At 42.4% G+C, this 14,045-nt stretch overlaps 1 protein-coding gene across 1 annotated transcript in view; it reads left to right on the top strand.

Moving 5' to 3' along the window:
• Window positions 1-5,150: 5,150 nt before the first annotated feature.
• The window catches only part of foxk1 (forkhead box K1), a 45,329-nt gene continuing 36,434 nt past the window's right edge, over window positions 5,151-14,045 (top strand). The window contains exons 1-2 of the mRNA XM_063185096.1: window positions 5,151-6,089; window positions 12,720-12,926. Coding sequence (XP_063041166.1) covers window positions 5,689-6,089; window positions 12,720-12,926 — 608 coding nt within the window. The 5' untranslated portion in view covers window positions 5,151-5,688. The remainder of the gene's footprint in view (window positions 6,090-12,719; window positions 12,927-14,045) is intronic.

Genomic DNA, 14,045 nt, shown 5'->3' with positions numbered 1-14,045 from the left:
AAGAATGATGCGTAAAAGAAAAAAACACAGTGAGTAGCGATTCTGTGGGCAAAAATGCCTTGTTGATGGCAGAGGTCTGATGATAATGGCCAGACTGGTTGGAGCTGATACTTAGGCAACATTAAGTCAGATAACCACTCATTACAACCGAGGTATGCATAAGAAAATCCCCAATTACACAGCACATCAAATCTTGAGGCAAATGGGCTACAGCAGCAGAAAACCACATTTAGTGCCACTCCTGACAGCTAAGACCAGGAAAATGAGGCAAAAATTTTGGCCAGGCTCACCATAAACGACGCTAGAAGATCGGAAAAGTGTTGCCTGGTCTGATGAGTCTTGATATCTACTGCAACACTCAGGTGGAATGGTCCGAATTTGGCGTCAACAGCATGGAAACATGGGTCAACCCTGCCTTAAATCTATGTTTCAGGCTGGAGATATAATGGAATAAGGATATTTTCTTAGCACAATTTGGGCCAATTAGTACCAATTTATCTTTGTTGGAATGCCACAGCCTACCCGAGTATTGTTGTAGACAGTTCAGGCAGTACTGAAGGCAAAAGGGGGTCCAACCCAGCAGTAGAGAGGTGTTCCTAATTAAGTGGCCGGTGAGTGTATAATGTTGATGGATCACATGTGATGTCATGGGTTCGATATGACCTACACATTGTCAAACAAACAGGTTGTATTCAAATTACGTCTTGAACGGCCTGGTAGCAGCAAGACTTGCATGGGCAGCTGTGAAATATAACTCAGTTGTCCAAAATAATGATTAATCACAGATACCTCCTCATTTAACAAGGGGGCATTAAGGGCAGTCATGGGTAAGCGGTTAGGGTGTCAGACTTGTATCCCAAAGGTTGCCGGTTCGACTCCCGACCCGTCCGGTTGGTGGGGGGAGTAATTAACCCCCATCCTCCTCCATGACTGAGGTACAGTACCCTGAGTTTGGTACCGTCCCGCAGCACTGCTCCCGGGGTCGCCATTGTGGGCTGCCCCCTTGCACGGATGAGGCATAAATGCAATTTCGTTGTGTGCAGTGAACACTTGTGTGCTGTGGAGTGCTATGTCACAATGACAATGGGAGTTGGAGTTTCCCAGGTGGGCTTTCACTTTCACTTTCACTTTAATTACTTTTTTCACACATATAATTAGGCCTACTGTGTATACATTTAGCCTGGATCATTTATATACTGCATTGAAGTTTGATGCCAAAGAATTCTTTTAAGCTGATTAAGGTTTTTTACCGAACATGAAGGGCCTTGTTTAAAGACCAGCAAGACTCAACTCACAAGTCACACATGCTGCATGTCTCTTGAAATGTCAGGTATACACACCTGACTAGTCACTACTCTTGAGATATTTACCCTACAGTCTTTTTATTTCTCCATCTGACAGAAGCAGTGCTTGAAGTGAGGGGGAACTCAGTTCTCCCACCTCTTAATTTTCATCAGTCCTGCACTAATCTGGAGGAACAGCATTAAGCTGGATGCCTAATTGATTAAAATGCATGACATTGCATCTAAGAAACACACATTTTCTTGGGGGAGGACACCCAACCCCCCCGTCCAAGAATACGTCTTACTGACATGGTCACTATTTGGTAGGCCTACTGATGGGATTGTCGGAAAATCAGGGGTCCTGCACTTCTTTTTGGATGGTATTCGGACGATCAGGGTTCCTGCACCTCTTTTTTTCCACTTCAAGCGCTGGACAGAAGTATTTATCTTGTGCAGAGGTGTCAAAAGTAAAAGTAAAAGTAAAAAAAGAAACACAGTTTCCTCCCAACTCAAGAAACTTATCTGAGTAACCAGTAGACCTGTTCTTGTCTTACGATCAGCTACCTCTGCACTGCTTGGATCAAGTTGGTGGTGGGTCCTTAATTAGGTTTTCAGCGTTTTTCAGTAACAACACAGTATATCTATATCAATAGATACAATGGAGTAAATGGTGTAATGCCTACGTAATGCCATGTGTGTTGTAATTACACCACAAAAGTACTTCTACTTTAACTTTTGACAACTCTGATCTTGTGTAACTCCAAGACCTCACAGGATAATAGGCTACAGATGTGTGTGTGTGTGTGTGTGTGTGTGTGTGGGGGGGGGGGGTGGTGGAATAAATGGCCTAAAAACAAAAAAATTGGAAAATGATTACGCCCACTTCAGTGATGGTGCATTGGGTCATTTGAGAGATATTTTGTATCGGAAGTTGGTACCTATCATGAAATAAACCCCCCACCCCACCCCACCCAAAAAACTAAATCGGACCTGATTTTTCCGCCTTTCCCCCCATTTTATCATTAAAAATAAATATAAAAATCTTGGGAAAATACTTTGGTTCACTTGTCAGATGTTGCAAAGTTCTAATGTGTTAAAGTACATTTACATAATACATTGTGGCTGCTGGTTGACTGCAAGCAAACTGTTGAAATCCCTAAGCAGACAGTCATAATGTATCAATGAGGCGAGCTCAGCTGTGACTGAAGTAGGCAACACTATGTTTGGACGTTGGGAAAGTGCTGGGGAATCTGATGAGGTCTTTGACAAGGATACAGTCCCAAGTACTAGAACAGGGGTGTGGAATGTATGTCTCGAGGGCCTTGAAGCCATTTTGTACACCCCCCCCCCCCCATAATTTTAATGTTATGCAGTTATGCATATGAAACATTTTGTAAAGGAATCTTCCAAATTCTATTTGAAATACAATTATGTTATATTCAGGGGACCTAGAGAAGGTGGGGTCTGTTGTAAAGATGGCTGCCTTCAATATAGGCCCAAGTTCAGGGGAAAATCCTGGTTTGTACAGCCCTCAGAGGACTTTAACAGCCCTTGGAGCAATTTGAAGTGGCCCTTCGAATGAAAAAGGTTCCCCACCCCTGTACAGGAAGTGTAGGAGAAGCTCTACAGCAAATTGAGGCCCGAAGTCTGTCTCTAGTTGTGGAAAAGCTTGAGGTGCATCATGCGTATTCTGATTTACTACATGCGAATCAACATATGCAGGGGAAATGGGGAAACAGTCAATCTACCCCTTTTCTGTGTAGGCAATGGAGTTGGACAAGGGGGACTCCTATCTCCGGCACTCTTCAACCTGTACATGGACAACCTCTCCAAACAACTGGGGAGGTGTAAGACAGGATATCTGATAGGGAACACTGTTTTAACCATTTGATGTATGCAGATGATCTGGCTATTATGTCCCCCAGCACTGTTGGGTTTCAGCAACTCCTGAATGTGTGCTCTGAGTATGGGGTTGAGTTTGATGTACAGCAGAATGCAAAAAAGAGTGTTGTGTTGATATGTAGAGCCAAGGAGGATCATAAAGTCCTCTTTCCAACGTTTTACCTGTCAGATCAATCAATATGTGTATCAGGTAGTGTAAAATATCTTGGGCACATTATCACTGACAAGTTGGAAGATGATGCTGACATGTATAGACAGAGACAAGTGTTGTGGGCTATGTCCAAGCAAGCATGTTAGTAAGAACATTTTGTTCTGATGATGTGAAAGTAAACTTGTTTAATGTCTACTGTACTCCTATGTCATGCAGCCCCATTATGGGTCAGCTACAAAAAGAGACCCTGCGTAAACTACAAGTAGCATAGTAATGATTGCTTGAGGATACTGCTGAAAAAGACTAGGAGTTGCAGTGCTAGTTAAGTATTTTATGACTCAGGACTAAGACTTTACAGGCTCTCTTGAGGAACTTAATGTTTAAGTTCATGTGTTGTCTGGATAAGTCTAAAAACTGTATCATAAGGCTACTCAGAAGCCCCAGACGCAGCTCTGTCAGATTTACTTACTTTACTTTACTTTATTTTTTCAGGACATTGCACATTAATGAACATATACATACATGTACATATATGTAAACATGCCAGATTGTAGCCCAAGGGCTAATTTCCATCTGGTGTCCAATAGGCAGGCTAGATGTTTACAAGCAATAGAATTTAAAATAAAACAGACTGTTAGTAACAAAAGAAATAAAACCCACTACAGAAGCAAAAGGCATGCATGTAAATAAAAGGAAAAGAGAAAAGAAAAAGGTCCCAAAATAGGGCCATGTGTTATGTGAGTGTGTGTGTGCGTGTGTGCGTGTACACTGTGTAGAGGCTCAGACCGTCAGTGTGAACATGTTTGTTGGGCTCGAAGCCACTTTTTGTACTCCAGATATCATTCATATATGCGGAAGCACTGGTATGTCTTCCTCTTAACACTGATGGTATTTTTATACATGCTTATGCATCATTGCTTGTTTTTTTTCCCTTTCTCTCTTCTTCTTTTAATATCTATTTTTATGTATGGTGAATTCAGGTACAGGGTACAACTTTTCAACTCTTCAGCCGTTTTATGAGTTGGGCAATGATTGTTTAATTACTCAGCATCTCATCTGGCTAATTAAGCTACATGTGTTCAGGATTTTATTATATTAGGCTAATCATTCATGGTTATCACTCAGTGTTGGGAGTAACACATTACAACATGAATTGATTACTGTAATGCATTACATTTTGCAGTAACTATGTCATTATCATTATAATACACTGAGATTGTACATTACCTGTACCTGTACATTACAATACATTTTACTGTAGCCTGGATTTTGATGGTGTTCAATGTGGTGGGTCAGAAAGAAGCCACTGTTTTCCTGAACCTACCTGCTACTTTTTAGTTTGCATGCTGCCGAAATACCTCCTGAATGGGAGGTGAAAGAGTCATGACCTGTGAGCTTTATTTACACTGCAAATTGACAGATCCATATTTAGGCCTAATTATTTTGGCAAGAGAAACTAAGGAATGCAAAGGTATTGTAATGCCTTACTTTTCAAATATAGTAATATTGAAGTGAAAGGAATTACTTTGAAAAGACAGCCTAACATGTAATCAGTAATGCATTACAGTTTTTGAGTTACTTGCCCAGCACTGATGGCTATTAATAGTTAAATAGTAGGAATATTTGTCATCCAGATAAAGATGTTCACTGTGCTTTTACACGTATGGCCTATTTCTTAGGCAAATAGCGACATCTGCCGTGCAAACTATAACATTCTGGGAACATTTGAGCCGAGTTCTGAGCCGCTCCATGTTTTGAGACTTACTTGTACTTGAAGTGTTTATAAACATGGGGGGCAGCCACTGGTCAGCAGTCGCGGACGTCATCACCTGTGCATCTTTAAACATTCTTAATGCTGAGACTAATGAGCTGAAAATATCATTTGACACCGAATACATCACTTCAAAGAATAGAAACTACTTTTGAAAACTTCCGCTGGTGCTGATACATTCTACAAGTGCCACATGTAACGCACGTGTCGTCCGGTTCCAGGAACTGCTACAGTATTAACCATTTGTCGTCCAAAATTCCCAACGCCCAAGTTAAATTCAGGATTATTCTATTCATACATCCAAGCCATTATTTCGCCAGTGAAATGAATATATGACTGATGTCTGTCAAACAGTATAACTATTGCACAGAATTGCCAGCGACAGCATTAAAATTTCAACAGTCCAGACAGGCACCCGAGGCGCACCCCAGGGTGAGTTTACAGCGAGCCCGGATCTGGAAATCCATGACGTGGATTACCACTCTCCTTGTCCATGTTGTGACTACCATCAAACAGCAACCAAGTGAAGCCTTCTAGCTCTCAGCCATTGCGTTGAAATTCGCTTTGAATTGCACGAGAAGATGGCTGATTTCGGAGATGATACCGGTGCTCGGGCCTTGCTGGCGTTAAAGTCTGCACCGTGTAGTCCTGTCAGAGTGGCTATTCCGCCGATATACACACTCTCGTCGAATTCGGCCGGGATCACATCCATGCCCCTCTCACCTCCAGCACCGGCCCTTGCACGCCTGGAAGGCAGGGACTTCGAGTTTGTAATGCGGCAGAGGACAGTGACGGTGGGCCGGAATTCATCGCATGGTTCGGTGGATGTCAACATGGGTCATTCTAGTTTCATATCCAGGCGGCATTTACAGATCACATTTGAAGAGCCAAACTTTTATTTGCGTTGTCTTGGAAAGAATGGTGTGTTTGTAGACGGTGTATTCCAGAGGAGAGGGGCTCCACCACTTCAATTACCAAACGAGTAAGTAGACTTAAGCCTGCTAAAGTTGGGCTAGCTGTAATCACTTAGCTCCATTCACTGTACATTGAACACTTACAGTAGTGCTAGTTGCTATTGCTAGCACTACTTAGCAGAAGAATCAAGCTAAACGGCTAACTGGGTTGCTGCAATGTCTCAAAAATGTCCAACTGACTGTGTATTTGTCACTACAGAGGGTAGACGCTTCCTTGGGTTTGTTGCTTGCTGAAGCCAAACTTTTGAGCATGCTATTTTCATGATGCGCCCGTAGTTTATGCAGCCATGTGACATTGACAGCCATAGCAAACTGCCCATGGTAGTTAGCTAGCTTCTACATATTAGCTGACGTTGTCTTGCAACAGTTGTAACCTTAGCTCGAGCTCCCCACATTGTTTTGACGTGCAATTCCTGTTTTTGACTGTGCGCTTGTTTTGTGTTTACATTTTGAAAGCGTGCAACTGTGGACCAGCAAACACTTCTGTAACACGTTCGTTATTGTTTTGGTACACTGAGGTAGTTTTGAGAGGATATATGTTTTATTTCTTACAATGATGCCCCCCTTTGCAGTTGCATTTGTGCAACTTTGTGTTCTTTTTGTAATACTACTAAAATGGGGATTAAGGGCTCGATGTGTGGTGTGTCAATACCTGTAGATTCTGGACTGTATTTGGACTTTGTCAACACGGCCATGCAGGGGGTGTGTGTTCACCTGATTGGATCTTGGACGACCAGTGCCCCGCGTACGTTTTTCTACTGTTGTTGTTAGCAGCCATGTCAGAGAGACTGTCTCGTGGTGTGTCAGCCACTGTAGTAAGCAACGTCGGTGTGTCTGTGCGCAGTGGACTGAAACACAACTGAAAAATGTGCGAAGAGACCACTGCTTACTGCACTGATTATTGCTGATTGCAACAGAACGCATTTGTTGATAGTGTAACAGGAGGCTTCTTGCATACGAGGTTATATAGGCCTACAAGACTCACAATCATTACATAATAGCCCCAAGCTGACATGTTGAATTTGGCTTTTCCTTCAAATAGGCCATCTACATTGCATAGGCCTAATCAATTTTGTACAATCATTGGGGCTTCATCTCCAACCAAAGTGGCTTGTATACCGGCTAAACACAGAGTCACTACAGCCAAAGTGGCTAGTACATTTTCTTTTTTACCACTATCATTTAGCAGGTTGGTGAGTGTTTAATTTAGAACCCTGGTAATCATGTCTACCATTTGAACCGCCAAAACACTGTCAAATTTATGATTGGTTATCTGTCATAGTATTAAGGTCACAGTCTAAAAACTACAGTATTGCTTGATCATGCATTGCTACAAGCATGCATGCATTTACACTTTCTCAGCTTAGCTCATCGTGCGTTTTGACAGTCTGTTGATTGCTATACATTTTTAAAGCTGCCACTTTGCACAGTAGGCCTACATTTAGGCTTTGCTGTTTCTGCAGCTGGTGTTCCATACTTGCTGTCTGACACAAACAAATGCCAGTAAGTAATTTAACAACAATATTTATTTATTATAAAGCAAGATGCACTCCTTTCAGAATGTCGTCTGTCAAACTGTTTTTAGCCGTAAAAAAAAGCATTATATCCATCAGCACATCACCCAGGATGATTGGTGTGCGTTGCAGCCCGCTGCTTTTTGTGTCAACGTAGTACTTCTAGCCGAACAAGTTTTCCGAACTGTTCGTCCTCGCCACTGTAGCCCCTATGTGTGTGGTCAACAGGGGAAGTACCTTGGCGTTGCACTCAGCTGTTATGAGAGGTCAGTTTATTATTATGACTGTGTAATTGAAAGCATTCACAAGGCCGGTTTGAGCGCCAGTCTATCTTTTCCCCCTTTGCTGTGCTTTCATGGATCGTAGACTATGTACTCGTGCTGGCTTGCTGAATTATGCTCATGCTGTTTTTAGGTGCGTAGGTATACAGGACGATTTTTACTCTGCCCAAACAATTACGTTATGTGTTTTCGAGTATACAAGAAGACGTATCAATATGTTTTTACTATTCACCATTTCCTTTACTGTCAATTAAGATAGTCTTGGTCAACTTTCTTGCTGTAAGCCCGTCTGTCCACCTGACCGGTACTGGCATACAGTTGTCAGACATTGATGCTGGCATTTGTTTTAGTTTAGTTGATGGTGGTGGGTGGCAAGTTTATTTGTGAACTAACTACAACTAATTTACAGACCAGAAGAGAAACCGAGCATGCTGTACATGAAATGAGTGTGTTCCAGGCGCTTTCAATTTAGGGTTTCTGAGCCATTGTAACAAATTTGTGATCTTGAGTCTAGTTTTCCGGCTATCTGATCAGTCTTTGATGTGAGTGTGCAATAAGTGTAATCAACGCCGTCATTGATACAAAATGATGGGTATTACTTATATGCCACATTAAAGATGTGTGTTGTCCTATGACTTACATTTGGGATACATTTTGTGGTACTGGTGGGTGCATTGGCTTTGATCCTTTTGAACGACATGCCTTCTCATGTCATGTCTATATGAATTCTATCATTGATCTTAGCTGAAGTGATGGACTACTCTACTCAAGCAGCGACCATCACCACCAGCAGCAGCAGCAGCAGCAGGGCATTTCAGTCAGTGCAGTGCAGTCCGTTTATGTGCCACCTTGTCTATTCTTGTGTTGGTAAATCTGTTCGGCCCTTCCCTGTCTCTCTCTCTCCACACTCGCTTCCTGTCACCACCTTCACTGTCCCATCATGTATAAAGTCAAAAAGACCAACAAAGAAGAAAGAAAGAAACTGGTTGGTGCATTTGCATTTTGTGTTCCTTTTGAACGAATTGATACCTTCTCATTTCTGTCAGTTTTTCTTTTTTCATTGATATGTATACAATAGGCTACTCTACTCTAGTCAGTGTCAGTAGCACATTAAAAAAAGGTTGTCATTGAATCAAGAGCCAATTGGTGTAAAAGATCCTAATGCCATCAAAGGCTGATGGCAAATCTGTGCCACAGACCCTCGTAGCTGAAGCTCACTACTGTTAATAAGATTATGGCCTGGCTGCTTGGTTGGTGGTTACCTCTGTCTGTCTGAGCCTCCCCACCATGTCATCACTGACGGCAGATCCATCTGTGGTGGTGGTGGTGGTGATCGCTGCTGCGGACATCGCACTCACTCCTCCTCCTGCTGCAGATCAGTATGAACAGTGAGGGAATAACACTGAGGGAAGAGAGAAAGTGATTGAAAAAGAAAACTAGAGAGAGGGGGGGGGACAAATGGATACTGGCCGAGTGCCAGGCTTGTCCTTCAAAACAGCTGGACTGTGTACGGCCGGGCCGGGGCTGGGCTGGCGCGGCACAGCATTACATGTGTCTTCCTGGTGCTGCACTTGTGTAAATAAGGCCTTCGGAGGCCGCTAGCCAGCTAGCTAGCGCCTACCCTGCGGCCATACATCACTCTCTGGCCACACCGCCGACAGCCCCGAAACACACCACAGAGAGAGGGAGAGAGAGAAAAGGATATAGAGGGAGAAAGGAAGAGTGTGAACAAGAAGAGTATCGATAGAGGAAGAGAGATAAACAGATAGAGAGGAAGAAGATAGATAACGATGGAGAGGAAGAAAGGAAAAAAGGAAAAGTACGGCTAGAGGAAGAAAGAAAAGAATAGCAAGCTAGAGAACAGAGAGAGGAAGGCGGAAAACAACAGAGAAAGAAAAGGAGAGAGAAAAGAGGGAGTGAGAGAGAGAGAGAGAGCGTTGTAGTGACCTGCTTGGAAGGTTAACTAGGCTACTTTGGCAGGGCTGAAATCATAACAGGATGCTAGCTACAGTAAGAAGGCCTACAGTTGTCTGACTTGTCCATTGTGAAAAAAAACACCTTGTTTTCTTCCTCTGCCATCACCTGTGCAAATCTCAGCAATCTCTCCTTACCGCAGAGATACACCAGCGGCGACGCGACTCAAGCGACAGAGTGTAGCAGCAAGCGATACGAGAGACTGAGGAGACTAGAGTATGTCCGTACAGGCGGAAGGCAAAGCATTCAAGCATTCCCATTGGCTGTGGTCGCTGACCTCTATACAGTCATTGGCTGTCGCGGCTTGTCGCCGAACCGCGTCATAAAAAGTTGAAAAGATTTCAACTTCAAATTGTCGCGCTCGGCGCGCAAATCGCTCTAGTCTCCAGAATCGCTTTTGTCTCTCGACTCAATACAAAGTCAATTACTTCCGTCGCTCGACTCGCTCAGATCGCCGCTGGTGTATCTCTGCGGTTAAGGACATTGTGCCCTGCTGACCTTGTTTACCTGCTTCCCAGCCTCCCCCTCCTCTGGGAACTGGGGAATGGGAGATTTGATGTTTTTGTCTATAAAGTGACATAAAGGTTGTAGCAGGCTTCACCCAACAAGTTGTTCTTCTTTTAAGAGAGCTGACCAAAATATTGTAAAACTGAAAAATGAGAAAACGTTGCACCATGCATAGGTTTCTTTATTATTACACAGACGTGTTTCGGTGCAGATAAAATGAGCAATTCCCATGAAGACCATTTTGCAGGTACTCCAACGAAGTATCAGATTAGTCAGTGAATGCATCATGCTCTGTCAACTTAAACAGACATGTCCTGGCCGCTGTTGTCGAACTGACTGACTCAGCTGTGTGTGTGTGTGTGTGTGTGTGTGTGTGTGTGTGTGTGTGTGTGTGTGTGTGTGTGTGTGTGTGTGTGTGTGTGTGTGTGTGTGTGTGTGTGTGTGTGTGTGTGTGTGTGTGTGTGTGTGTGTGTGTGTTGCAGTGAGTGGTCTCACCACTACCAAAACAATACCACTATCTCTTTTGTCAGGACATCATCAGCAACAGTACACATTGAGGGCAGCTGTTTGCTTCTTTCTTTTGAAAGGGTTCTTCTGATAAACATTTCCACAGCTGCCTACTGTCACTGTTTTATGTTTATCAGTCAAGCGGGTTGTAGTATCAGGTTGTCGGGGAAGTTGTCATCTTTGATGGAATGTTGTTGTTGTTGTTGTTATTGTTAAGTAGCCTCATTGACTACTTTCGTCTATAGGTAGCATTTTGAACATATATCTTTATTGTGGGATATTTGTCCAATTTATAGAAAGGCAAATCTGTGAGTTGAAATATAAATTAGAGATACACCGAAATGAATTGGGGCCGAAACAAATAATAATTAATCACTTGGCCGAATACCTAAACCGAAAACTGAGAAAAACGAAATACGGTTCACTTAAAAGTGACCAAATGTTAGGTTTTTCACTATTTTTAAATATTGCTCAAATCTACGGCTTACAATAAATGTTTAGATAGACACGTTTTTCAAAGAAAATAATTATTTATTTGAAATCTTCAAATGTTTGAGTAGAACTGAAATTAGCTCCATTAATGCCAGTGTCCAATTCATTTTCTATTTGGCCTCGATTCAGGCACTCAATTGGCTTTTTTTGCGTTTTCGCCCGAATATTTTCGGTTGCCGCATTTTATATTTAACCCATTGATGCCTGATGTGGCGTTGGCCCTGGTGCCTGGAGCTGCATTACACAACATTCAGGCAGGCTCATGAGATTTGAGACAATTTTATTAAAAATCTGTTCGTTTGAGATGAATGAACACATTCTAATGAAAGACGAGGGTCTTTAAACGCAACTTGGTGCATATTTTTATGTGCTTCAGAAGCTGAGATATTTCGTTTTTTATAGGCTTGGTAACACTTTAGAATAATGGATGCGAAAAAGCATTAAGTTATAAAGACTTAATAAATAATTAACTATTGATGAACAAAACATTAACAAACGTTTGTAAATGACTAGGAAATGTAAACAAATGCATGTAAATGACTAGGAAATGCTATGTTAATATTTTATATTTATCAAACATTTACAAGTTGCTTGTAAATGAATAAAATACTCTGTTATAAGGTCTGTAAAATCTTGAATATATCATTTGTAGATATTTTATAAAGCATTAATAAAACTTAGTTAATAATAAAAAAACATTTGTTAATGTTTTATTCATCATTAGTTAATTATTTACTGAGTCTTTACTAAGGAACATCATTATAAAGTGTTACCGTAGGAAATTTGTATTTAAAGGGGCACAATGTAGGTTGACGTAGTTAACGTGGTGCCCGCAGCATGCCTCTCATGTCTCTAAATCGACACCATCATGAAAAAATGCTGTTGAAATAAGTTGCTGTGAGAATGTTTTTCATCACAGAATGCCAGCAGTTGATACACATCTGAATACAGTATGTAAAGCGATTTTTCGTATGAGAAGTGACTGAAATGTTTCCCACGACACTTGTAGCGGACCACTCTGAACAAAAAGTTACATTTGGTGTTCTCAGCAGACTGACCGTGAAAGTGGTCACGAGAGTCATCGTTCACTTACTAATGACTCAAATAAGCATTGGCTGACTTGGGACAGCGATCAATTAAACTTTTAATCCTACATAGAGCTCCTTTAATGTCTATATAAAACGTGCCTGATTGTATCCCTCACCTGCACCATCGTTTCTTATGCAGGTGATGCTTCTGTCCGTGTCAACATCTAATATTTGCTATGAATATGAACAATTCATCTTTTGTCTGAGTCCATTGTTTCCTACTTCTACATAATATTTAACACATTTTATGCTCCCCCCTCTCTCTGTTTGTCTAGATGCACATTTCGGTTCCCAAGTACAGTTATAAAGATCCAGTTCACGGCGCTATACTTCAAGGAGGTGTTGAAAGAGGAGGCCCCCATGTCGCCAGTGAGGCCCCTCTACCCCCAGATCTCGCCGCTCAAAATCAACATTCCCGACAACGACTTCAAGTCCATGATGAGTCACGAGGAGATGCTGCCCTCGCCCACCGGAACCATCAGGTAAATGACACCTGCAGAGTCCCTCTCTCCCTGTAGGCCAGTGCTCCTCTGACTTTTTTTTTTTTTTTTTTTTTTTTTTTGAAGAAATCCCCCCCTGACCTCATCATAAGCAGGCCAACGCCACCTCTGACCTTGTGGCAATCATGCCAACGCCCCCACCCAAGAGCTTCCATTCACTTTTAAGTGATACAGTCCCATTTTTGGAAATAAGCTCATATTACACCTCCCCTTGAGTTAAATAATTGGGTAATACCTTTCTCTTGTACGTTCAACCGTTCTCTGAGTATGGCAGTGCAAATTTGACCTCCATGCTAGCAGTTAACATTGAGTCCTATGAGACCAGCTGGCGGCTAACTGGTCTCATAGGACTCAATGTTAACTGCTAGCTTGGAGGTAAAATTTGCACTGCCGTACTCAGAGAATGGCAGGAAGTACAAGAGAAAGGTAAAACCCAATCATTTAGCTAAAGGGGTGTAATATGAGCTTATTTCCAAAAATGGGTCAGTATCACTTTAAATGCACTTTCTCAAGAGCCCCCCCCATTTGGGACTGAATGCCCCCTTCTCAGCTGTCATTGCCCCCTGAGGGGAGGATCTACAGCCCCCCAGGGGCCGTTAGGGAAGCCTTCGGGGAAGTTGAGAAGGAGACTGCTGGGGATGGGCTTTAGTCTATTTGATTTTCTATACTATTACTATTTCATACAATTTTCATTACTGTTAGACTACGTTTGTGCAAAAACGGGTGAAAACCAGTGCTGTAGACTCACCTGAATAGGTGAGAGTGAAATGTCAGTTCCGAGGTCCTGAAAGTAAGCACCCGAGCACAGTTTCCTTCACACGCGTATGTCATCATCATCACTGGTCAGTGGTCATCCTTGCTCATTATGCTCAGCTGATTCACAGCTGGTTGGTTCAAAGTTGTGGTAGGGGCGAGATGGTGTGTCGCAGCCTTGGGTCTCAAACGATTAAGTGCAGGTGCTCTTCAAGGGGCAACGGGCATCTAGAACGTCACAAATAAGAAAGGTCCCTCCCTCCCCAGGCAGCTCTGCTAAGTCCTTTGTTTTGTTTTTTGCCACACACACCATTTATTTGTGAGATCAAACAAATGACTTAGCAGAGT

The sequence above is a fragment of the Engraulis encrasicolus genome, chromosome 2, assembly GCF_034702125.1.
Source record: "Engraulis encrasicolus isolate BLACKSEA-1 chromosome 2, IST_EnEncr_1.0, whole genome shotgun sequence".
NCBI lineage: Eukaryota > Metazoa > Chordata > Actinopteri > Clupeiformes > Engraulidae > Engraulis > Engraulis encrasicolus.
Note: the sequence above shows the minus strand (reverse complement) of the source record. Positions and strands in the feature narration are given on the sequence as shown.